The sequence below is a fragment of the Sturnus vulgaris genome, chromosome 26, assembly GCF_052056855.1.
Source record: "Sturnus vulgaris isolate bStuVul1 chromosome 26, bStuVul1.hap1, whole genome shotgun sequence".
NCBI classification, from domain to species: domain Eukaryota; kingdom Metazoa; phylum Chordata; class Aves; order Passeriformes; family Sturnidae; genus Sturnus; species Sturnus vulgaris.
In genome coordinates, this window is record NC_142268.1 from 4,210,822 (window position 1) to 4,233,794 (window position 22,973).

General features: G+C 55.3%; 1 protein-coding gene across 2 annotated transcripts; it reads left to right on the plus strand.

The window, feature by feature from the left end:
* Positions 1–1,216: 1,216 nt before the first annotated feature.
* MOB3A (MOB kinase activator 3A) lies at positions 1,217–15,852 on the plus strand. Of its 2 annotated transcripts, none has more exons than XM_088179211.1 (4): positions 1,217–1,367; positions 11,413–11,955; positions 13,578–13,780; positions 14,660–15,852. In XM_088179211.1, exons 2-4 carry the CDS (start codon positions 11,538–11,540, stop codon positions 14,687–14,689), a joined length of 651 nt encoding a protein of 216 aa, XP_088035337.1. In that variant the 5' UTR covers positions 1,217–1,367; positions 11,413–11,537; the 3' UTR covers positions 14,690–15,852. The 2 variants fall into 2 exon arrangements, with proteins under 2 accessions (XP_088035337.1, XP_088035338.1); XM_088179212.1 differs by lacking the exon at positions 1,217–1,367 and adding an exon at positions 6,022–6,310.
* The last annotated feature ends 7,121 nt before the right edge of the window (positions 15,853–22,973 follow it).

Consider the following 22,973-nt stretch of genomic DNA (forward strand, 5'->3'; position numbering starts at 1 on the left):
CACCTTTGATTTTCCACATCCCTGAGCAGTTCCCTTTGAACTGGCTCCGGCCACTTCTCCGTTTTGTGACCTTAAAGCTGAGGTCTGGGCAGGTCCCTCCAGGTTTTTTGAGGCCACCCCAGAAAATTCAGTCCTGAATAAGTTTTAATTCTTCTTTAGATAAATAACAAAGTACAGACATAAAACAGGAGGGGAAACAATGGCATGTGTAGTGGACTCCAATGCCTATTGCATATTTAAATGTCAGCTGTATGTCAGCTGTACACTCCCAGGAGTCTTCCTGAGTGAATTCAGAATAGCACATTTAGCCTTAATAACAATACAAAGCTGATTTAGGTTATTTAGGATGTATATCGGATTATAGGTTAATATATTCAACACGTATACACTGTTAATAGATAATTATATCTATATATGTTTCCTTCCCATTCCTTGTTAATATTCCCTACAGCCAATCAGCAGTTTACCCTCATCTCAGTCTCTTGCTGTGCTGTTTAGAATAAAGTTGCTCATCAGGTTTTTAGATTTTTAGGAGTGTGAAAGGATCAATATATTAAATTGTTGAAGTAATAGTACTTGCCTGAGAGGCCAAAAGTGATGCACGGGGGATCCCAGCTGCCCCCGCGGCACCAAAGCCCTGCACAGGGGCACAGCGGGGCTGCTGCAGCAAACAGAAACAAACAGAACAGAATAAAATGGGAAAATCAATTTAAAAGAAGAAAATAAATAAAACTGACTAGAAGAAAATAAATAAAATGGAAGAGGGGGAAATAACTGGAATGGAATAAAAGGAAATAATGCATACAATTACGAAAATAAATAAAGAAAAATAAATAAAACAGAAGAAAATATGAAAATAAAAGAAAATTGAAAACAAGAGCAAATAGAAAATTAAAATAGAATTAAAATAGAAAATAAAAAGAAGATAGAATCAAATTCATATTGAGATAATGTAAGAAACAAAATAAGGATAAAACAGAAAATAGAAAATAGAAAATGAAACAGAATAAAAGAAAATAAATAGAATAAAAGGAATTCAGATAAGTAGAACAAAATACTGAAATAGCATAAAAGAACATAGAGTAAAATAAACTACAATAAAATTTTTAAAAGACGATAAAACACGAACTGTCCCCCCCGAGATCCGCTGTGCCTTTCCCGTCCCCGGCCCGTCCCTGCCGTGGGCGGGGCCGGCGCGGGGGGGCGGCCCCTTTAAGAGGAAGTAGCGCCGGCCGCGAGCGGCGCGCGGGAGGGCGCGGGAGCGGCGGGAGCGGCGGGAGCGCGGCGCGTGCTGCGGCCCGCGCTCAGGGAGTGCTGCGGCCCGGGCGGCTGTGCGCGTCCGCCGGAGAGACACCGCGGCCCGGCAGGTGCGGGGACTCGGGGGGCGGTGAGGGGACACGGGGCGGTGTGAGGGGACACGGGAGTGTCTGTGAGGGAGGAGGGCCCCGCGGGACGGGCTCGGAGGGGCCTCCGGGGAAGAGGGGCCTGGAGGGGGCCGCGTGTCCCCGGCCCTGCCCACGTGTCCCCCCAGCCGCGGTGGCCGCGCTCCCCCGGCGGGGCCGGGCCGGGCCCTCCCCGGCCTTGGCGGGACGGGCCGGGACCTGTTGAGCCGCGGCCGCCGCATCCCCGCCCTGCGCGGTAATGGATGGGTCGTGTCTGCCTGGGCGGGGGGCGATGGCGGCCGCGGCCCGGCCGGAGCCCCCCGGGCCGGGATCAGGGCGGGGATCGGGGCGTGGAGCTGCCTGTGCTGGCCCGGCCCGGAGCAGAAACCCCTTGGATGGGACATCGCCGAGCAGAGCTCTGGCTGCTCCCTTCAGAGGGGTCGGGAAGGGGGCTGACCTGCTGCAGGGTTCATGAGCAGCCGAAAAATTTATAATGAGGGTAAAAAAATGCATCGCAGAGAGTAAGGGAGTTGGTGCCACAACTGTGAAGTTACAGCTTGCAACTTCCCTGTTTTATCCCACCTCTCTCTCCCGACTTTCTCCAGCCCAGCTGCCATAGGTAAAGGCATAGCCCTGAAGTTCAGACCTTTCAGTCTCTAAACTGGTTGGGGAATGGGGAATTTTCCATTTTTTTTCAGGTCATGGTGAGCCACGGCTCAGCTGTCATGAGGGAGAACTTGTCAGGAGAGCTTGAAAACAAACTCCTGCTCTGTTTCTGTCTCTGGCTGCGGGCTCAGGAATCCTGATCTTACAGAGCTGCCTCTGATCTGATCTGCGGCACAGTGAGCTCAGCTCCTTCAGAGAAAGCTGCGTGAGAAGGACAGGCAAAAGGAAAGGGCAGGAAGTCCTCTGGAGGGAAAGAACAGGGGATCTGAAGTTGTCCAGTGTCCAGCACAGATGTTTGGGAAAAGCATTTCTGTCAGTGCTAGTGCAAGGCAGGATTCCCTCCTCCTAGAGCTTGGAGCTGCAGAGTGGCTATACTTTCTATTTTTCCATCCCTTTGTTAAAAGCTCCTTTCCAGTCTGGAAATCTTTTGCCAATTTGCAGGGCAGGGAGGGATTTTGCTGGGAGATGTGAAACTTCCCCAGCCACCTGTTTATCACAGTCCCCAGGGCTTTGTCCTTGCACTCTGCTTCCTTTCCCAACTTTAGGCTCACATCCAGCTCCCTCTGGATGTCTGTCGCTGCTCCCTGGACTGTGTATCCCATGTTTCAGATTCACTTTCTGTCTTAGTCACTTACTGTGAGGTTAACCTGGGGTCAGCTTGTGACTCTTCAAAATCCCCAGAAACAGGGAGAGGGGCATTGGGAATTCTTGCCAATGGTGGCAAAACCTGGAGCTGTTGGTTTCTAGCGAGGAGCTGAGTGCAGGTGCTGAGCAGGGAGCTGGTCCTCTGTGCCTGGCTCACCCTGCAGCTCCTGGGATGCTCTGTTGACACGTGGGGTTGCATTGTCACCTGTGCCATCACCACACAGGGAAATGGGCTCTCCCATGTGCTTGGGGAGCTTGGAGAAGACTCAGCATCCCGAGCAAAGTTGTCCTGCTTCACTGCAGCTGCCTTCCTTGTCCACATCTAACGTGGCCCTTCTACTGCTGGGGTGAAGAGTACCCTCCCCACTGGAATGGGGTGATTTAGTCCCTTTTGGAGGTTGGGCTGTCCAGATCTGTGCTGTGCTTGGTCACTCCTGCTCCTCTGTGAGGGCTGGGGATCTCCATGGCCCCACCAGTGAAAATGTCCCTTGTGAGTAGTGAAAGTATCTGGGGTCAGAGCACAGAGATTGCAAAACCTTTCCAATCCTGCCCACCGGTCTGGGAAGAGAATTGCTTTCGATTGCTGAGTTTTCATTTCTAATAAGACAGGGAAGTGTTTTCTGATTCTTGAGCCATAAATGCTGCTGTAAGTGGATCCAGAACCAGCTTTGCTGGAGGTTTATCAGCTTATCTTTAGGAATATGTAATACCCAGCTAATGCTGTCAATAAAGAGTGCACCTTAGGCTGCACCTTTATCCTCCTTTTTCCAGATGCCCCTGGGAGGCAGAGTTATCCCTGAGGCCTGGTTTGATCTGCTGCCTGCTTCCCTCTGGAGCTGGTGGTGTGCTAGAGGTGCTGCTCTGCTCCTGGTGAAGTTGGGTGGGTTGTTGCTCCGGAAATGTGAAGCAGAAGGGAGGGCAGAGGAAGGGATGGAGTCAGCAAAGGCCAGAAAAGAACCCCAGCAGAACAACAACTTTTGCAAGTGGGCAAAGCCAGAGCAAAACAATCTATCACCCTCTGACAGCTTTGACTTCCTCCAGAAAACCTGGCTGAGTTCCCAAAGGGCTGGTGCTGGTGTTGGGTCAGTGTGAGTGAGACGAGGCCACAGTGGTGATGCTGCCAGACACTCCCGTGTGTGACCCTGTGCTGATCCCAGGGGACTCGTGGGACAGAAGGTGAGCTGGAGCCACCCACACTATGGCTGAGGTTGCAGCAGGAGCTGAGTTGGCCCCCTGGCTGCACTGAAAGGCCCTGTATTTTCTGCAGGCCTCTCTTGGAGCTGTTGTCTGGCTTCCTTTGCTTCCCTCTCTCTTTCCTCTCCCTCTGTGATGTGGTTGATGTTGAGGTGGTCTCCAGCTCCACATCCACGGGCTCTTTCTGTGCCTGGAGCTGTGCTAAGGGATTGAGTTCCTCCCATATCTCCTGCTAGGGCAGGAGAGGCCTCGTGGGCCTCTGCTGTCAGCAAGAAACAATCCTGCCATTCATCCCAACGTGTGACATTAACATGAGGAGAAGGGATGTTTGTCCCTGGGATTAGCCATGCTCTGGGAAAGGCTGGCCGTGTGGCCAGCTCGTGCTCCAGCTCAGCCCTGGGGTGTGATCCCCCACTTCCTGGGATCCTAGCCCAGTTAGAATGGTGCCATAGTCATTTTATCATCCTAATGCAAATTTCATGCTCCACATTTATGTTAGCTTTGGTTTGGATGGGGCCAGATCCCAAAGTTAGAGGAAATGGAGCTGCTGTGGGCCCAGAAATATCCCTGTCCAGTGAGGACAGTACAGAGCCTGCACAAGCAGGGAGAGACAGCTCAGCTGGGACTTAATAACACCACCCTGCCCTTCCAGCCCTGTAGTGGGGACAGTGAGAGGCCTTCCCAAAGGACCAGGCTGCTCTGGGACTTGGAAAAGAGGGGGCTGTTCCTACCACGCCATCACTGGCCGTGCTCTGCCCTGGAAATACTTGTGTGTGCAGTTAACCTGTGTGCCGGAGTCGTGACCCAGCTTGTCAGCTTAGCTCAGCCCTGCAAAGCCTGCAGTGGATTAGCTCTGCCTCCACATGCAGCCCCATCCCGGCTGGATCCATGGAAACCTCCCAGCAGGGCTCTGACATTGCAATGGATGCAGATGTCACGTAAGAGGCAGCAGGGCTGGCCCTGAGTCAGTAACACCCGGGGCTCCGTGGGGCTCCCTGCCCTCACTGCTGTTCCACGGGAACAGTTGGAAATGGCAGCATCTGCTGCCTGACCTTCTTCCCCTCTGGGGAGGGAAGCAGGAGGGGACCTTTTACAGAACTTACTTTCTCATGTGGCTTTTCTCCCTCTGTGGCTGTGGGGAGGAAGGCTAGGGGGACAAACCACGCTGGAAATTTGGGGTTCTTGCCTTCCCTCTCCCTTGCCAGACTGGGTTTTCCAGCCTCCCCAGCACTCACTGCCTCACTGCCCTCCCTCAGCATCCCTGTGCAGTGTGAGCAGTGTCACCCATAACGTCCCTCCTGTCACTGCCTGTGGCCTGAATGTAAATCCTGAGCTTGAAGCCAAGCAATAAATTCCCTGTTCATCCATCTGCCCGGGATGGATGCTGGTGTCTCAGTGCTGGCTGCTCTGGGCTCTCTGCTCCAAGCAGCAGCATTCCCACCTGCAGCTCTTGATCCCCTCACCTCTGGTGGATCTTCTGCTATCCCAGATATGGCTTAATTTAACAGGGCTTTCCCCTTTATTCCATAAACTAACTCGACTTTAGGATTGTCTGGAATGCTTGGCCTTGCAGGGGCAAAGGAGATGCCAGTTAAAGCCCAGGATAACTATTTTTGGTCTTTTATCATGCCTTTTCTTTTCCTCATGCAGATGGGCTCTGCCTCTCCCCATGGCTTGGAGATGTGTAAAGAGCCTGCCCTGCTCCTAAACCAACCTCTTCCCTTCTCCTAAGCCACCCTCTTTCCAGGAAGGGCCTAGAGAGCTGGGAAGTCCCAGGAGACGTGTGAAGTCCCAAGGGAACTGTACCGTTTCTTACTTGGGAATTTCCAAATTATGCAGCAGATTGGAATAGCAGGGCCTGAGGGTGGCTGGCAATAGGCAGGACCTTCTTAAAGCTGACTCTGATGAAAGACAAAAGGCTCTTTGTTTGCCCAAACCTTGGGAATTCAGCATTTCCAGTGTGCCCCTGTTCAGATTTGGTTGCGGAGGCTGCTGCTAAAGCACTTTCTAAAAGAAAAATGTGGATGTTGTCCTGCAGAGACGCGGAATGAAGTGGGGCTGGTGCGTGCCCGGGCTGGGGCTGGAGGTGCAGCTGGGCTGGGTTTAGCTTTTCCTTCTCCAGAAACTTCTGAGCAGCTTCAGCTGCCGGGACTGAGCGCGGGGGACGGACGGGGAAGGCAGTGCCGAAGGGAACGGCCGTGGCGACACGGAGCGATCCTGCGGGAGGAAAGACGGAGCTTGCAGAGGGGAAGGATTAGCTTTTGGGAAAACATTGGCAGCTCCCTGGGCCGGGAGGCTGCAGTCAGTGCCAGACAGGAAGCGGCTGACGTGGAAGTGCCGGCTGGCCGGGATTATGAATGGCCAGAGGCGCCTTCCAGCCACACTGAGCCCTCCTGGCCCTGCCCTGCCCTGCCCTTCCCGAGGTAAGCACGGGACAGACCTTCGCTCCTCATATCACAAATCCATTCAAAAGAGCAGCTGGAAGTCTCGTCCTGGGAAGACAAGCCCTTGTTTGTTGCCAGACTGGCTCTGGAGGAGCAGAAACTGGCTGCCATTAGTGCAGTGAGGCTGCCAGGATTGTTCTGGTCCCTGCTCTCTGTAGTAAAATCTCTTCTTTGATCGGAGAAATCCGGGATCATCCTGTCCCAAAGACACTGGGCTAGTGCAGAGTGGCCGTAGGAAGGGATGTGTGAAAGGAGGGGGGTGGAATTGTGGAGAAAATGTGCGTGTGTGTCCGTCCTGGCTGTTTTGTGCAAGTTGCCTGATCGAAGCTGCTTTTCTTCTCTTTCTCACTCTGTAAATTCAGAGTTAATTTTTACTTGAAATGCTCAGTGCATCCAAAATACCTTTATCAGGGCTGCTTTATGAGTCAGGAAGGTTTTGTGTCCTGTGTTGGGAACTCTGGCCTGGCATTAAGGGCCCTGGGGATGGCTCAGGGATGGCAGGATCGTGTCTCCTCTCTCCTGGGGAGCTCAGGGGACGCGGTGACTGTCACAGACTCCCCACCCACGGGTGATAAGCAGCTAGACTCGGTGGGATTCAAGGACAGCAGCCTGGCTTCTGTGGCAGGAAACTGGCCGAATCGCTGATGTGGAGAGCTGCGTTGCTCCCTGGGCTGTGCTGAAGGGCTGTTTCACCAGAGGCAGCAGGATGTGGCCGGCCCGGCGCTGGGGTCACGGAGGAGGGAGGTGGCCTCGTGTCTGACCCCTCCCCAGCTGCGGAGCCTCCGGGTTGTGGCCGCCCATGAAACAAACGGGGAGGATTTTTTCCCTCTTTTGAAAAAGGAAGCTCGGCCTCGGTGCCTGCCAGCACAGTCAGAGGGTGCAGAGCAGGGCTGAGCCCTCTGCAGGGGTGACCTGCTGAGGCCAGGAGCACAGGTAGGAGCTCGCTGACTGCTGCCTTGCTGCTTTTCCCCTGCCTTGCTGGTTTTTCCCTGGCTGTTGTCAAACCCCTGTGCAGTGTTGGCAGCAGAGGGGAGCATGGAGTGCTGCTGGGGCTGGCACTGATGGAGCAGTCATGGGACTCCTGGAGTTCTTTTTGGGCCATTCTGTCTCTGTAGGGAGGGCGGGATCTGTTGGGAACTCTGCTGGCTCCTGGAAAACCTTGGGATGCCTGCAGTAGGGCACAAGGGGTTTACTGGTGTTTTGGAGGAGGTGACTCTTCCCTTTTCCAGACTCTGAGCTGCCTTTACAAGTGACCAAGAGTTGGGAAGCAGCAGCCTGGGCTTCCTCTGCCCAGAGCCTGGTGTTGAAGCAAGGCAGCTGCTCATGATCCATTCCGAGGGAAGAGGAATGGCAGGACAATGCCGACAGCCCTGGCAGCAAAACCAGCACAGGACTGGAGCTGCACAAGCAGGGTCAGGGAAAAGGAGCTTTTTGGATGGGAGGGGAAAGGAAGGAGGGCCACGCCTTGAGACCCTGGGCAGGCAAGTCCAGCATAGTAGGGAGCTGCTCCTCCCGTGCCCTTGGGATAAGCTGGAGGTGTGTTTATGCTCGGGACAGCCCACGGGGGTCACTGATCCCATGGCCAAGGTCCTCTTGGAGCACTGGTGACATCTGCTATGACCTTGGCTGGCTGAAAGGAGGAGGCAACAAAATGTAGTGAGGTTTGTTTGGGAGGGGAGTGGTTTTTTCCCCTCACCTTTAAAGCTTGCAGATACCATCCAGGTGCTTTGCATGTCCCATTTCCCAATTGTCTTTAACCTTTCTTTTCCCTTGAGTGCGGGGGCGGTGTCAGCTCTTACTCCTGCCTGTGGAAGTAGGTGTTGTACAGATGATATCATCTCCGAGCAATGTCAGGGATGCTTTGGTCTCTGTGCCTCTTTATTTTTATTTTTTTTTCCTAGAGCTAAATGTTTCTTTTAGCTCATTGCAGTCAGAGACCGTAATTAAATAGGCTGCATCTGCTTGATGTCTCAGCTACTCATTTTGCTAATGCTTCACACAGATGCTGAATCGTCTGAGACAATTGCTGCTGTGTTGAGCTCCCCAGTTCTCAGGGATGTCTCCATAGGGTCAGGAATTTGTTTGTAGGATGATACTGCCTCAACACCAAGTAAACTCTGCCCTGCACAGAGACCCTGACAAACCCCGGGGCTGAGCAATCGCCAGCCATGTGACATGTGACAAGGGCAAGTGTCAGATCCTGCCCTGGGATGGGGCAGCCCTGGATGCAGGGACAGGCTGGGAATGAGAGGCTGGAGAGCAGCGCCGTGGGAAGGGACCTGGGGGTCCTGGTGGGTGGCAAGTTGGATCTGAGTCACTGCTGGCAGCCCAAAGGGCCACCGTGTCCTGGGGGGCACCAGGCCCAGGGAGGGATTGTCCCACTCTGCTCTGCACTGGGGCAGCCTCACCTCCAGGACTGGGGGCACCTTGGGCACCACAAGATCAGAAGGACCCAGAGCTGTTGGAGAGTGTCCAAAGGAGGGACACGGAGCTGGGGAAGCTCTGAGGAGCAGCTGAGGGCACTCGGCTCGTTCAGCTGGAGCAGAGGAGACTGAGGGGAGACTCCTCGGGGGCTGCAGCTCCTCCCGAGGGGAGGCAGAGGGGCAGGGGCTGAGCTCTGCTCTGGGCCAGGGCCAGGAGCCCAGGAAGGGCTGGAGCTGTGCCAGGGCTTGGCATGGAGCTCAGGGCAAGGTTCTTCCCCCCGAGGGTGCTGGGCACTGCCCAGGCTCCCCAGGGAATGGTCCCGGCCCCAAGGCTGCCAGAGCTCCAGGAGCGTTTGGACAGCGCTCTCAGGGATGCTCAGGGTGGGATTGTTGGGGGGTCTGTGCAGGGACAGGGGCTGCACTCATCATCCCTGAGGGATCCAGCTCAGGGTATTCTGGGTTTCTGTAAAAAGTCTCTCCATCCTGCTCAGATGAGAAAAATGGCTGCTGTTTGTTTCTTGATGTGTGGGGCCAAAGCCAGGGGATCTTTGGTTTTACCCTTGGGTTTTACTCCATCCACATCGCTGCCAGGCCCCGCAGTGCAGATCCTCCAGAAAAGAAGCAGGGATGGAGTCACACTGCACCAGGGATGCTGTGGATGCTCCAGGGAGCCCCGTGGAGGGAGGTGCTGCTGCTGCTTTGTGGTTTCTTGTGTGAGAGGATGTGTTTTCCTCCATCTCCAGTGCAGGGAACTCATCACAAGTGCTTCCCTGGACTTTCTGCTGAAGTAGCAGCAGCCTCAGCACCTGCTGCCCACATTGCTGGTTCCTGGGGGCCGTGTCTCAGTTCCGGGGTGGGCGCAGTCCCTGAAGCTTCCGGCTCTGCCACAGGATGTGGCCAGGCTGTGACACAGCTCCTGGTAACCAGCACTGCTCAGCTGTCTCTCCACACCCTTCACTTCTTCCTCTGTCACGTCTGGGGCAGGATCACACCCCAAAGGACACGTCTGCCGGGGGTTTGTGCTGGGTTTGAGCCCTGAGGTGGCTCACGGGGTCACAGCAGCTGTTTTGGCAGCAGGAAGGCCAGGCTGGATGGGGCTTGTAGCAGCCTGGTCTACTGGAAGGTGCACACCAAAGGTGTCCCTGCCCATGGCAGGGAGTTTCAACTGGATGGTCTTTAAAATCCCTTCCAATTCAAACCCAAACCATTCCATGATGACATGTCTGCTCTAGATTCACCTCTCAGCCCGTGGTGGATCTCACTGAACCACATTAAAATGCTTTTAGGGTTTCTCCCAACACATCGTAGCCCATGTTGGGGTTTGGATCTCTCAGCTCCTGCATGGAAGAGGTTACTGAGGCCATTCCCGCAGGAAATGTTGAGCCTGTTCTTAGTGGGGTGAACTGGAGTGGTTTGGGGTTTCTTCCTCACTGTAATTAAATAAGGAAACAAGAGGCCTTGGCTTTAAAGCTTTTTAATCTTTCTCCAGAGAAGAACTGCTGATTAGCACTGCAGCATCTGTCAGAGACGGGCTCGATTGCAGCCGTGGTAGTCATGACCTTGAGTTTGGGATGTGTTTGCCAGCATTGAGGACACTATTTACCTATTGGAGCAACGCTGTGGCCTCATGTAAATCTCAGTAGATTCTGCTTGGGGAAAGGTTTTCTTTTTTTGCTTGCTTGCTTATGAAATTATAGGAACTTATTTATGCTATTTAAGGCATCAGCTTAATTTCTATTACTTTATTCATTTCTCTGTCCAGCACATGTAAAATAATATTTTTGGTACACAAAGCTTTCTGCCTTAAGTTTTCATCAAAGAGCAGCCTGTCACAAATTCTGTGAGGGGCTGGATGTGGGAACAAAGGAGGTATAATTAGCTACAGATAAACAGAGCTGTGTTTCTCGTCAGCATCCCTTCAGATCTCAACTTGTGTCTCACCCTTGGAGCTGATTCTTTTCTACAGTCTGGGAGAGGAAGATGAGCTTTCCCTAATCTTCCAGTTTTCAACTTGTAAACGGAGCTAAACTGAAATGGGAAATATGTTTATGGTCTGTGTGCACCTGCAGAAGAGGCTGTGGCTGCTCTCAGGGCTGGTGTTTTTTCAGGATATTTGCTTTCCGGGTGCCTGAGCTGTGACTTCTTCTTCTCGTTGCCCTCCACCCCTTGGTTCCTGTCTCTCACTTTCAGTGGCTGCCTTGGTGGGGGCTGTCTGGCAGCAGCTCTGAGCTGTGTTGTGGGCTGGCGTGACCTGGCCTGGCCTTGTTCCCAAAATGGGGAGGCAGAGGTGAAAATGGGATCTGGGTGAAACCCAGCTGGTTTTACCCCTCTTTGGCAGTGCGTGTGAGCCAAGCAGGTGGTGGCATTTCTGCAGGCTTGGGGCAGTGTCAGGGTGAGTGGCAGCCCCCTCCCATGGCTGTGGGGCCTGTTCCCTCATTCCCACATGGACCAGGTCAGGAGGTGACTCTGTTCAGCCCAGGTCACCCCTGCAGCCGGGGAGGGGAAGGGGGAGGAAGGAAAGCTGCCGTGGGCTCCCCCCCTTCTCAGATGTGGGGCGGGGGCCCAGATGGCATCCCAGATCTCTTCCTATGGGATTTAGATGAGGTTTCCTGTTGAGAGAGCTGCTCCTAATCGCTGCCCTTCTGTGCTGTGTTGCAGATCAGGACCAGATGAGCAGAGGGAGGTTTCTGTGAAGATCAGAGTCGCCCCAGCCCTGCCCTGGGAAGTGGCCGCGCCTCCGGCTGTCACCGCTGCGGGCCTGGAAGAGACAGGGGAGGAGGAAAATGTCCCACGCTTTAAAGCAAGTGTTCAATAAAGACAAAACCTTCCGGCCCAAGCGCAAGTTCGAGCCGGGCACTCAGCGCTTTGAGCTGCACAAGAAGGCCCAGGCCTCGCTCAACGCCGGCCTGGACTTGAAGGTGGCCGTGCAGCTGCCACCAGGGGAGGAGCAGAACGACTGGGTGGCCGTGCACGTGGTGGACTTCTTCAACCGCATCAACCTCATCTACGGCACCATCAGTGACTATTGCACCGAGCAGTCCTGCCCCGTCATGTCGGGGGGGCCCAAGTACGAGTACCGGTGGCAGGACGAGCACAAGTACCGCAAACCCACGGCCCTGTCTGCGCCCCAGTACATGAACCTGCTCATGGACTGGATCGAGGTGCAGATCAACAACGAGGACATCTTCCCCACCAACGTCGGTGAGTTTGGGTCCCAGCTGGGGCTGGGGGCAGGGAGGTGGGTGTGGAGCTCCTGTTGCTGTTCCAGGAGATGGTGCAGCACAGCTGACCCCTGTAGCAGAGCTGTTTCCCTCTGTGCTTCTCAGGTGGGCACTGCAGTGAGCTCTTGGCAGCTCTTCTGCAGAGCTGAAATACCCAGAGCTGTACCAGATCCCACTGGGAGTCATGGATACCTCGAGGCAGTGAAACAGGAGGCTGCCCTTAGAGCAGTCGGGCTCTGAGGTGGCTCTGCAGTGGTTCATGCTGGGTGCAGCATGGCTCTCTGGGAGCTGATGGCCAGCCCAGGTCTGGGGCAGAGCTCTGTGTCACCTGGTGATGGTGCCACGTGCCATAATCACCCCCTCTGTTATTAGAGGCCACATTGGCTGCCTCTCCTGAGGGGTGGGATGCTGGCACAGACCTGCAGGGAAGGGCTTTGTTTCATCTACTGCCAGGACCATGGAAAAAGGAGGTTGGCCTAAGACACCTCAATCTCCATATCCAAACACAGCTTTGGGATGGAGATTGTTGGGTTTTATTTTGTGATGAAGATGGAAGAATTTAGTCTCTAAGTTATCAGGTAAATACAACTGAGCCTATGCAGAGCTTTCATCTCCTGGGATGGAGGAGATGTGGTGCAGCAGGAGCTCCCTCTGTCCCTCCTGCTCTGGTGTTTATCCCTTTGGAGCTCTGATGGGATGCAGTTGGTCTCTATTTGGGGCACATCTGCCACTTGAGCATCCACAAGGATTCTCCGCTGAGCCAAAATTCTGCTTAAACCTGGTATGGAGCAGGCAGAGAGGGAAGGGGAGCCATAAACAGCCAGTTTTGAGACAGCTGAAGCACCAAACCCTCCCCAGCCCTTCACACGCTGCACAGGCTCTGCTGCAGCTCTCTGGGGACCACACTGGGGATGTTGGTTCTGTTCTAGCTTGCAGCACGAGCTTCCGACAGCACGAGGGTTGTGGTTTGGGTTTTTTTTTTAGTTATTGTCTTCAGCTCAGCTTTTACCAGATCCTTTAACACTGACTGAAATGCTGCAGCTCTGGCAGAGCAAGGAAAGGGTTTAACTCGTCCTTGTTCCTCCAGAAACAGTGTGAACTTTACACCCTGATATCCCACGGAGGTGGCTGCATGGCCAGACTGCTCTGCTGCAGGGGCCCAGCCAAACACAGTCCTGGAGCCTTCAAAGAGGACCTTAACAGCTTTAATTTTTAACCAAAGAGCTAAAGATGTATCTAAACAAGGGATAACTGGGGAGTTAACAGCCCTTTCCTTTGGGAAGTTGCTTGGTTGTAGCTGGTGTTTTGCACTGTTTATATAAATACATCAAACAGGAGCAGAGGAAAACTCTTGTCTGACTGAAACAACTGCTGAGAATGTGGGCTCTGCTTTCAGTCACAGCAGTGCATCACTCTGTCACTTAAAAAATCTGTGCTTTGCAGAATGTGATTCAAAGGAAAGGAGAAAGGAGAGGGGAGCTGGAAAATACCAGAGACAGAAGCAGTTTTGCCTCAATCTGTCCATTTTACCAGTTTATTTTAGCCCTAAGCAGCCTGTTTGAATTTGACCTAAGGTTTTTCATGGCCACTCTTCCCTCCCAGGTACTCCTTTCCCCAAGAACTTCCTCCCGGTGGTGAAGAAGATTCTCTCCAGGCTGTTCCGGGTGTTTGTCCACGTCTACATCCACCACTTCGACAGGATCACCCAGATGGGCTCGGAGGCCCACGTGAACACCTGCTACAAGCACTTTTACTACTTTGTGAAAGAGTTCAATCTCATAGACACCAAGGAGCTGGAGCCCCTGGTGAGTGTCTGGGTGGGCTCAGCTGCAGGTGGGGCTCTCAGAGTCTGTGGCCAGCACAGGGCTGGGGGAGTCACAGAGGGCTCTGAACCTTCTCAGGTGACCCCGCTTCAAATCCTGGCGTCAGTTTTGGGCCTCTCACTCCAGCAAAGATATTGAGGGGCTGGAACATGTCCAGAGATGGGAACAGAGCTGGGAAAGGGACTGGAGCACCAGGAGGGGCTGAGGGAGCTGGGAAAGGGGCTCAGCCTGGAGAAAAGGAGGCTCAGGGGGGCCCTTGTGACTCTGCACAGCTCCCTGACAGGAGAGGACAGCTGCAAGGGCTCAGTCTTGTCCCAGGTAACAAGTGACAGGACAGGAGGGAACAGTCTCAAGCTGTGCCAGTGGAGGTTTAGATTGGATTTAAGGGAAAATTTCTTCACTGAAGGGGTGGGACAGGCATTGGAAAGGTCTGCCCGGGGCAGTGTTGGGAGTCACCATCCCTGGAAGTGCTCAAAAAACATGTGGATGTGACACTTGGGGACATAGTTTAGTGGTGACACAGCAGTGGTGGGGTAATAGTTGGACTTGATGATCTTGGGAGTCCTTCCAACCCTTAAGGATTCCATGATTCTCTTCTAAAGCTGGCTGCCTAAATCCAGGACCAGTTGACCTTGCAGTGTAGCTGTCAGGAGCCTGAGAGTCAGGATGTGACTGGGATGTGCTGGGAATGGGAATGGTGGGGGATACACGGCCCTGCCCAAACTGGAGCTGTGGGCAGCAGTGTCACCCCGTGCCTAGGAATGATCTTGACAGCTAAATATGGGGTTTTTTCATCCACACCCTCACCTGGGAACCTGGATCCACCTTCACAACCCCTTATCTTCTGTGTCCCTTTGACAGAAGGAAATGACCTCTCGGATGTGCCACTGAGCTCAGACCTTCCTGCTCCCACCTCGGCGCCTCTTCCGAGGACTCCGAGCCCCAATCCCGTATTGGAGACGTGATTCAAGGGGAGAACAGAGACGTTTCGTTTAAGAAATTATCTATTTTTAATGAGTTTCAATGTAAAACTGTGATACTGCAGGAATATTTTTTTAAAGATGCTCTAGATTAACTAATTTTTTATAGTAATTTCTATAAAAAAGAAAGAAAATATTTTGTGGGCCACTTGATGGGAATGTTGGCTCTCGGAGTGGGGAAGAGCTGCCTGAGCTGCCTCCTCTGTGTGCCCCGAGTGAGCTGAGCCAGACACTTCAGACAGAGCTGTGCTGTGGGGCTGGTGCTGCCATGGAAACAGGACCTTCCTTGGGATACACATTTCCCACCCCTGAAGGCAGGGTACAGGACTGGTGTGCATGCATCCCTCAGGTGTGGATCCCCCAGCACCTCTTCCACTGGCTGTGAGTCCCGGTTTGGGGCAGAGCTGCTCTGTGCCCACCTGTCCCCAAGGCCTGGCTCTCCTGCACTCCCTCTGAGTGAGCTGGGTCTGGGCTTCCCATGGCTGCTGCAGCTGGAGTGGAAATCTGCCCTGGTGTGTCAGCCCAGCCCTGAGCTGGGCTCTGCACACACAGCCTGGCTGTGGCTCAGCACTGTCCCTACAGGGACACAGATCCACGCTGGCAGCTCCTCATGGGAGCCACCAGAGGGAAGGTGCTGGGACAGGCACCAGGAATTCTCCTCCATCCCCTCCTTCCCTGTCCCTCGTGGTACGCTGACCCTGCCAGAGCCACATCCCACTTCCCATTGGGGTACGGAGCCTTCTCCCTGTTCCCCAGCATCACCACCCCACACAGCTGTGCACATCTGGGACCAAAATCTCTGGTGTGCAGCCAGATCCCCCCGGCCTCGCCTGCTGCTTGCACGAGGAGAGCTTGGCAGTGCCCCCAGGTAGGTAGTTGGGTCTACCTAGGATTTGGGGACCAGTAAGTGACCAAACTGCACCACTAACCACTTCTTCCTTACAAAGCATTCCCGTGCCCTGGAATCTCTGTACATACGTGACTCTCATTTCTCATCCTGCCGTTAGGACACTCGTACAAATACCACTCGTGCTCTGAAATGGAACCAATAAATTATGTTGTATTTACACAGCACACGCCGCTGCACAGCGTCTCGTGACTGCACGTTCGTCAGACCTTCCCATCAGCAAAACAAACACTGGGTGTTTGGGCTCCTTGGGGATTGTGCTGGAGAGCTGGGAGCTCGTGGGTGTGTGCTCCTGGCACAGCTCCTGGGAGCTTGGTTGGGTTCCTTCTGCTCTCCGGGTGCCAGGTCCAGGCTGCTCCAAACCCTGCACTGGGTCCCAAGACCGTGGGGCCTGACCAGCAGCATGGGGTTGTCCTGACTTGGGTCTGCAGTGTCTGTACCCAAGGGTTGAGCTGTTCTCCCAGCTCTGAAATGCAGGTGGAAGTGGGCAGGGAAGGGGAATTCCAGCTCACCAACTTGCCAAGAGGCTCCTCTGCCATGGGAAGGAGCCAGGGGTGCAGTTATTGAGGCTGGTGGACTAAATTGGGCAAAACTGCATTTGGGGGATGCACATTGTTTTCCTAGCCAGGAGGGGAGTGAGGGGCTCCCCAGCTGTAGCTCTTCCTGTTCCCTGCCTGCAGCACTGGCTGTTGTCTGTTCCTCTGCCCAGTGCAGGTGCTGGGACCACCTTCCAGCCCCTCTCCCAGTGTTTTGTGGGTGCAGCCCAGCTGGAGAACATGCTCTTCTTGGTGTGGAGTATCTCTTTGGCCACCCTGGGTCAACTGTCCCAGCCCTGCTCCCGCCAGTTGTTGTGCCCCTCCTTGCTGGCAGAGCATGGGACACACAAAGTCCTTGGCGTAGGGTAAGCACTGCTCAGCAGCACCAAAACATCGGTGTTATCAGCATTATTCTCATCGCAGAGCCCAAGCACGGCCCTGTACCGGCTACTGGGGAGAGAACTGGCTCTGTCCCAGCTGAAACCAGGACACCTGAAGGCCCCAAGTGCTGGGCTGTGCTGGGGCTGCAGGTGGGTGCTGAGCTGTGCTGGGTCAGCCCTCGGAGCCAGGGCAGCTCCTGCCGCTGCTCCTCAGCTTCCCTTTTCACACCCACCTGGAATGCTGTGGGTGCTGAGTACAGGGCTGTGTGGCACCCAACCAGCTGTGACCTACAGGGCTGCAGGGACCTGCCTTCCTCGGCCCCCCCTTTCTTTTTGAGGGAAAGACCCTCCCATGCGAGACCAGGCCAGGGGAGTAGGAGGAAAAGCATCTTTGTGGGAGAAGATGTGGCAGGGCTGGAGGTGGCTGAGCCCGGCCCCCACGCCCGGCAGTGCAGGATGTTGCCCAGACAGGTCTGTGGAGCCACAGCTCAGCCTTGCTCTGCCTCTGCCCCGGCAGCCCCAGCTCCACTTTCATCTCCCGGGGCTTTCATCTCGTGTTTGCTCGCTCCTGAGCTGCAGCTGCAGGGAGCTGTGAGCCCCTGGGGCTGAGCCCTCCAACTCAGCTGAGTTCGCAGTGCTGAGCACCACAGGCTGAGCTTCCAGGGCTGAGCCCAGCCTGGCCAGGGGGTTTAGCCTTACCCAGGAGCTCTTGGTACTTTCATTGCTCGTCTCCCCCGGCACTGGTTGGGTGCAGAGGCTGATATCACAAAGGCTGTGCTGAGAACCCAGAGAACAGCTTTGCAGATCTGCACTGCAGGGCCTGGGCCGAGCAGGTTCTGTGCCCAGGGCTCCAGCAGCCTCCCCTCTGCAGGGCTGATCCCTTCCCAAAAAGCACAGATGGCATCTGCCCCGGGGCTGGAGCGGGCACGGGCTGGCAGCAGGGAGGGGGCTGTGGCTGCCGTATGTTCCGAGGGAAAGGCTCCTTCCCTGTGGTTCAGAGCAGCATCTCCTGCTGCTCCCAGGAAGCCGTGGCTCGCCCTGATCCTCCCCTATTGGGCTTCTCCATCCCCTAAACCCTGAGGAGCTCAGGAGCTTCAGGGCCTCGGTTCCATGAATCCGGATTTAGGATCCTAACAACAATATCAATTTGTCACAGATGAGTGATTTAGGGTCACCATCAATGCCATTTGCAAAAGTTATTTTAATATGAATCTATGAAAGTGTGATTTAACAGAGTACAATGATGAGGTTCCCTCTGGTACTTCCTACATGGATGGAAAAGACTAAAGAAATCAAATTAGAATTGAGTTGTAATGATTTACACTAAGACTGAAGATGTAAAAGGGTAAGAGACCTTTCTGTTAGGTACAAGGTTCAGACAAGACCCACCTGCTTTCTAAACTCCTGATGGACCTTAGGTACAGCCCAGGTCCTGTCCTAGTCTCAGATTTGGGCAATGGTTCACATATGAAGGAATTGAATACAGGGATTTCATTGGTGTTAATTCAGGGTGTTGTCAGGAACTCACCAAGGAGCTGTTGCAAGTAAGGGTCTCTCCACCTTGGGTGGAGAAAGATCTCTCATTCTCATCCCAAATTTCAAGAAGTGTTCCACCTCCAGAGGAGATCACAGATGTGCAGCCCAGCCCAGCTGCAGATTAGGGGGAACTCAAACTGGATTTACCCAAAGATCTGTTGCTAGTGGAAAGGTCTCTGTTCCTTGGGGCACAGGCTCAGGAGGTGTCCTTGTTCCAGGACATCACAGCACAGTCACACTGCCAGGCAGGGAGAGCTCCTTGTACCCACAACTTTCATTGTTCTTTGATAAATAAGTTTTGGAAAAGCCACCTGCTCTCCATGTGTTAATCCCACGATCAGTTCTGAGCTCACAAGCATCGATGCTCCCTGGGTCACTCTGCTCCTTCATGGGTTTCCTGGACTTCTTGGCCAGGCTCTGGTCTTTTCGTCCTCTGGATCCCAGACCAGACCATCGCTGGTTTGGTGGAAGGGTCGAGCACATCCACACGAGCCCCATTAGGGTTTGCTTAAAGTTTGCTGGGAAGTGGGGGCAGCCTTTGCATGGACCTTGGAAAGCAGCCAAGGGGGAGCAGGGGCTGGGAGTCTCCTGTGGCTGCGTGTCTGTGGGGTCTGTGCCAGAGCCATGTCCTGCTGGGTGAGGACAGGGATGTTCCCACCTGCCACCTCCTCCCTGAGCAGCAGATCCTGCTCAGAGCATTGCTGGGGGCTGTGCTGTGACACAAGGATGTCCTTACGCTGCCCTACCCTGCCCCTCCGGCCCTGGGCACTGTCCCAGAGACAGTGGGGGACACTCCAGAGTCCTCATGAACTCCAGAGTCCTCATGTCCCCATCCCCAGGAGCTGCTGCCTCATTCCATGTACCTTTTGAGCTGGGGAAACAGGAGCACAGGTGGCACGGGATATGTCCCTGCACAGCTCTGCTGTCACTCTCAGCCCCCCCAGACCCTGGGAGTGCTTCTGTCCCTCATCCCTGCACAGGCAGTGGGCGTTTTCCAAGCTCTGAAATGTGCTTTTTGTTTGTTCTGTGTTCCCTGGACAGCTGATGCCTCTGGGGCCAGATTCCCCAGGGTCCCTGGCAGCCCCCCAGCCCTGACCCACACCTGCCTCCTCCCTGGGTTTGCTCTGTTCCTGTTTTGGGCTCCATGGAGGAGGTGACAGCCCCTGGCACAAGGGAACAGTCACCAGCATGGCACATGCTCCCTCTCCCTTGTATGGCACAGGCCAGGCCAGGGGCCAGCAGCTCCAGGAACATGGGCAGGGCCTGGAATGCTTCTGGGAAAATGCTGGAGCAGGGAGGACATGTCCCATGTCCGTGGGTGACACTGATACCGAGGGCACCTGCTGCTCCAGCCCCATGGGGACAGCAGCTCCCTCCTCACCCGCTGCTTTACCAGGAGAAGGGGCCCCAGGATCATTTTTGGTCCTGGTGAACAAATCCCTGCTAACCCCAGAGGCTGCTGGCACACAGCCACTGGCACCCATGTCCTTCAGCACGGGGTGTACAGGCCCTGCTGTGGTTTCAGTGCCCTTTCCACGGGACCAGAGGGAATTTTTTTGGTGGTTTGGGAGTTTTTCTGCTCCTTCTAAGAAAATGTGCAACGTGCCAGCCTGTACCTCTTCCTGCCACATCCCTGCACACTTGGGGCTTCCCCAGAGTGACCCAGCTGCAGTTGGTCAGGGCTGCTGCTGCAGATTTCCCCCTTCCCAGGGAATTGGGAGGATGGAGGAGGGTGAAAAGAGCCTGGGGTGTTTGAAGTCCTCCTGGAAATGCTTTTCCCATTTGCTGCTATCTGCTAAGACAGGACTCCCACTGTGGCACAGCATGAGCCCTCTCCCTGCCCTTCTCCCAGACACCCCAAATCCACAGTTCCTGCAGCCCCTGCCCCTTGTTTCGGGGGCTGCAGGGATTTCCCTCCTGGAGGAACTTAGTCCATCTTTCTGGGTAGATCCCTGGGCCAAGCCCCATCCCAATCCCACCATCTTCATGTCCTTGTCCCCTGGGTTTTGGCTGGTGTGGGGTGTCAGAGCCAGGACTGGGTGATGGGGGAGGGAGGATGCTCCCCATTGAACTGGCACCTCCTTGAAGGGCTTTTCGGGGGTGAAACCACCCCAAGTCTGTTTGTACCTTCCCTGCAGTTTCCATGTTGGGTTCCAGCTACTCTCTCTCCTTATGGCACCTCTTCCAGCCAGGGAAACTGAGGTCTGACACCACCATCCCCCTTCACCACCCTGCCTGTCCCCCAGTTGTCCCTGAGACACACTGGGCAGCTCTGCTGGGGAGTTCCCGGGGGGCAAGGGAGCAGCCCTGAAATGTGGGGGTAAAGCAGGAGCTGGGAAAGCCAAGCAGGGTTCACCCCAGCCCCTTCCCTGCAGCAGATGGGGAGTGAGAGACCAGGGCTGTGTCCCTGGGAGAGCCTCACGCTGGCAGGGAGGGACTTGGGGTGCACTGGAGACCTGGCAGGAGCTGCCAAAACTCTCCCAGAGCCTTCAAGGTGAGGAGAAAGAATAAGGATCCACCAGCACAGGAACCAGCTCAGCCATGAGCCTGTGTGTGCTTTGGGTGTGGGGAGGGCTGGGTGTGTGTCCGTGTGTCCCCTGTGTCCCCTGTGTCCCTTGTGCTCCCCGTCCCTCCCACCCCTCTTGTCCCACCCCAGCACCAGGAGTGTCAAACCTCCGGGTTTTTGCCCAGCAGGAAATTCCAGGTTTTTTGCAGGTTTTTTTCATTTGACACAGAGCCAGGGTTCCAAATCCTCCGGTTTCCAGGGGCGGGAAGCTGGGCCCTCCTTGGGCCAGGGAAGTAACACACGGAAAAAGGAGGTTTGTTTATTTTCCCTTCCAAAGCAGAGCAGTGGGGTGGGAGGGGAAGCCCTGGACAGCCCCAAGCAGCTGCCTGCTCACACTGGGGCACATCCAGGGGGAATGGGCAGCCACGAGTGGCTCCGGGCACAGAGGGGTGACAGGGTGGTCACCATGTGTCTGTCCCCTCACGCTCCCTCTGCTCCCTGGCCAACAATAGCCGCCTTCCGGCACAGCCCCGCTCGCTTTCCTGTTTTCCCTCAGCTGCTCTTGGAGTGTGGGGCTCCAGCAGCTCCTGGAGACCCCGCCAGACTGTGGATCCTGGTGGAACACAGAGGTGGGGGGACAGGTGACACCTTGGGGACACAGCAGGAGGCTCACCATTAGTGGATCCTGGGGAGAAGTGGGACATGGGGAATTTGCTGCTGCCAGCCCCATGTTTGCACTCCTGGGATGCTGGAAGTGATCGGGAGGAGGGAGGGGGCTACGGGGGGTCAAATGCATCGAAATTCGTGTTTCCCTGAAAAAACATTAGGAAGTCCTGAGCTGTTGCCTGTGAGCTGCCAGTGCTGCCTGGGGCCAGCAGGGCCCTTTCCATGTGTCCCCACAGCAGGAGCCACCAGTGCAGGGACCTGCTGTGGCCCCAGACCAGGGGGCCAGGCTGGGCCCAGGGGGGGATTTTGGCTGGACCCTGCACCCAGCAGGTGAGGGGGTGAGGGAGAGCCCTGGTCCTGTGGGGGAAACGTGGGTGGTACACTGGGATGAATACATGTGCAGGCAAAAAACAACACATGATCACCATTGTGTGTGTGTGTATGTCTGTGTGTGTGTGTCTGTGTGTGTGTTTGTGTCTGTGTGTGTTTATATGTGTGTGTGTGTGTGTGTGTGTGTGTGTGTGTGTGTGTGTGTGTTCGTGCAAACATCTCTGGGTCGATGCTCTGGCCTTGCACACACGAGTGTGGTTTTGTGCACATTCCCTGGCAGCAATTCCACAAGGATGAGCACCGGGAAGGCCAGGGAAGAGGAGCCTGTCCCAGTGTCCCCTCAGTGCTCGCAGCTGAGACCCAAGGATGTTGCCACACCCGGCTGGAAACCTCCCCTTGAGTGTGCACTGAGTGTGCACAGCACGTGTGACAAGCACAGGGAGCAAACACGCCAAGGTCACACCAGGGCCACCCGGGGAGCAGGGGGTGGGCACTGAGCACACGCTGGGCACGCAGAGGGCACAGTGACATGTGAGGAGCACACAGGGGACACTCAGGTGACATGACACAGCATGCAGCACACACATCCCACACAGTGAACACACTGCCACTGCCCCAGCTTCCCACATGGTGACAGGGACCCCCGTGGGCCGGGTGAGACCCCAGCCCAGCCCTGGGCATCCTCACCATGCCAGGCACCCCTGGGTGCCCCCAGAGCTGTGGGTCTGCCCTGTTATTCCCGGCTCTGTGACCTACATGGTGCAATCTGAGGATGTGTGGCTCCTCAGGAGCCCCAGGAGGGGAAGGGACCATCCCTGTCCCCCTGCAGACCCCTCAGCAGTGGGGGCACCACCACTCCCCCCCCAGTCCGGATTAACTGGGGAGCCCTCATTAGCATCTCTGACAAACAAAGGCCTGGGAAGGCTGAGGTGTCCTGGTGGGGGATTCAGGAGAAGCCATCAGGAAAAGCAGGAATTTCAGCAGATTTTGGGAGGGGGATGGCCGGGACTCCACCCTAGTGACCCCACACCAGGCTGGCACCGGGATCTGGGCCAATGCAATCCCCCCCCAGACCCCCCCCACCAGTGGGGCAGAGCAGGGCCGGGGGCTGCGGGGAGCCGGGGGTGGGGGGGAGGGGTGAGGTGCCCATGGCAGCAAGGGGGGTCTGGGGGTGCCGATGGAGATGGGGAAGGGTCCAGGGGTGTTGATAGCAGTGCGGGGGTGTCCGGGGGGGCCGGGGCCGGGGATGCCGGTGGTGATGGGAGGGTCTGGGGGTGCCGGTGGCAGTGACGAGGGGGGTCTGGAGGTGCCGATGGCAATAATGGGGGGGGTTC

Excerpts from the sequence above, each read along its gene's own strand:
- MOB3A (XM_088179211.1), top strand. The coding sequence starts at position 11,538 with ATGTCCCACGCTTTAAAGCAAGTGTTCAATAAAGACAAAACCTTCCGG. Across the intron at positions 11,956-13,577 it reads CATCTTCCCCACCAACGTCG|GTACTCCTTTCCCCAAGAAC; the intron begins GTGAGTTTGGGT and ends CTTCCCTCCCAG. Across the intron at positions 13,781-14,659 it reads CCAAGGAGCTGGAGCCCCTG|AAGGAAATGACCTCTCGGAT; the intron begins GTGAGTGTCTGG and ends TCCCTTTGACAG.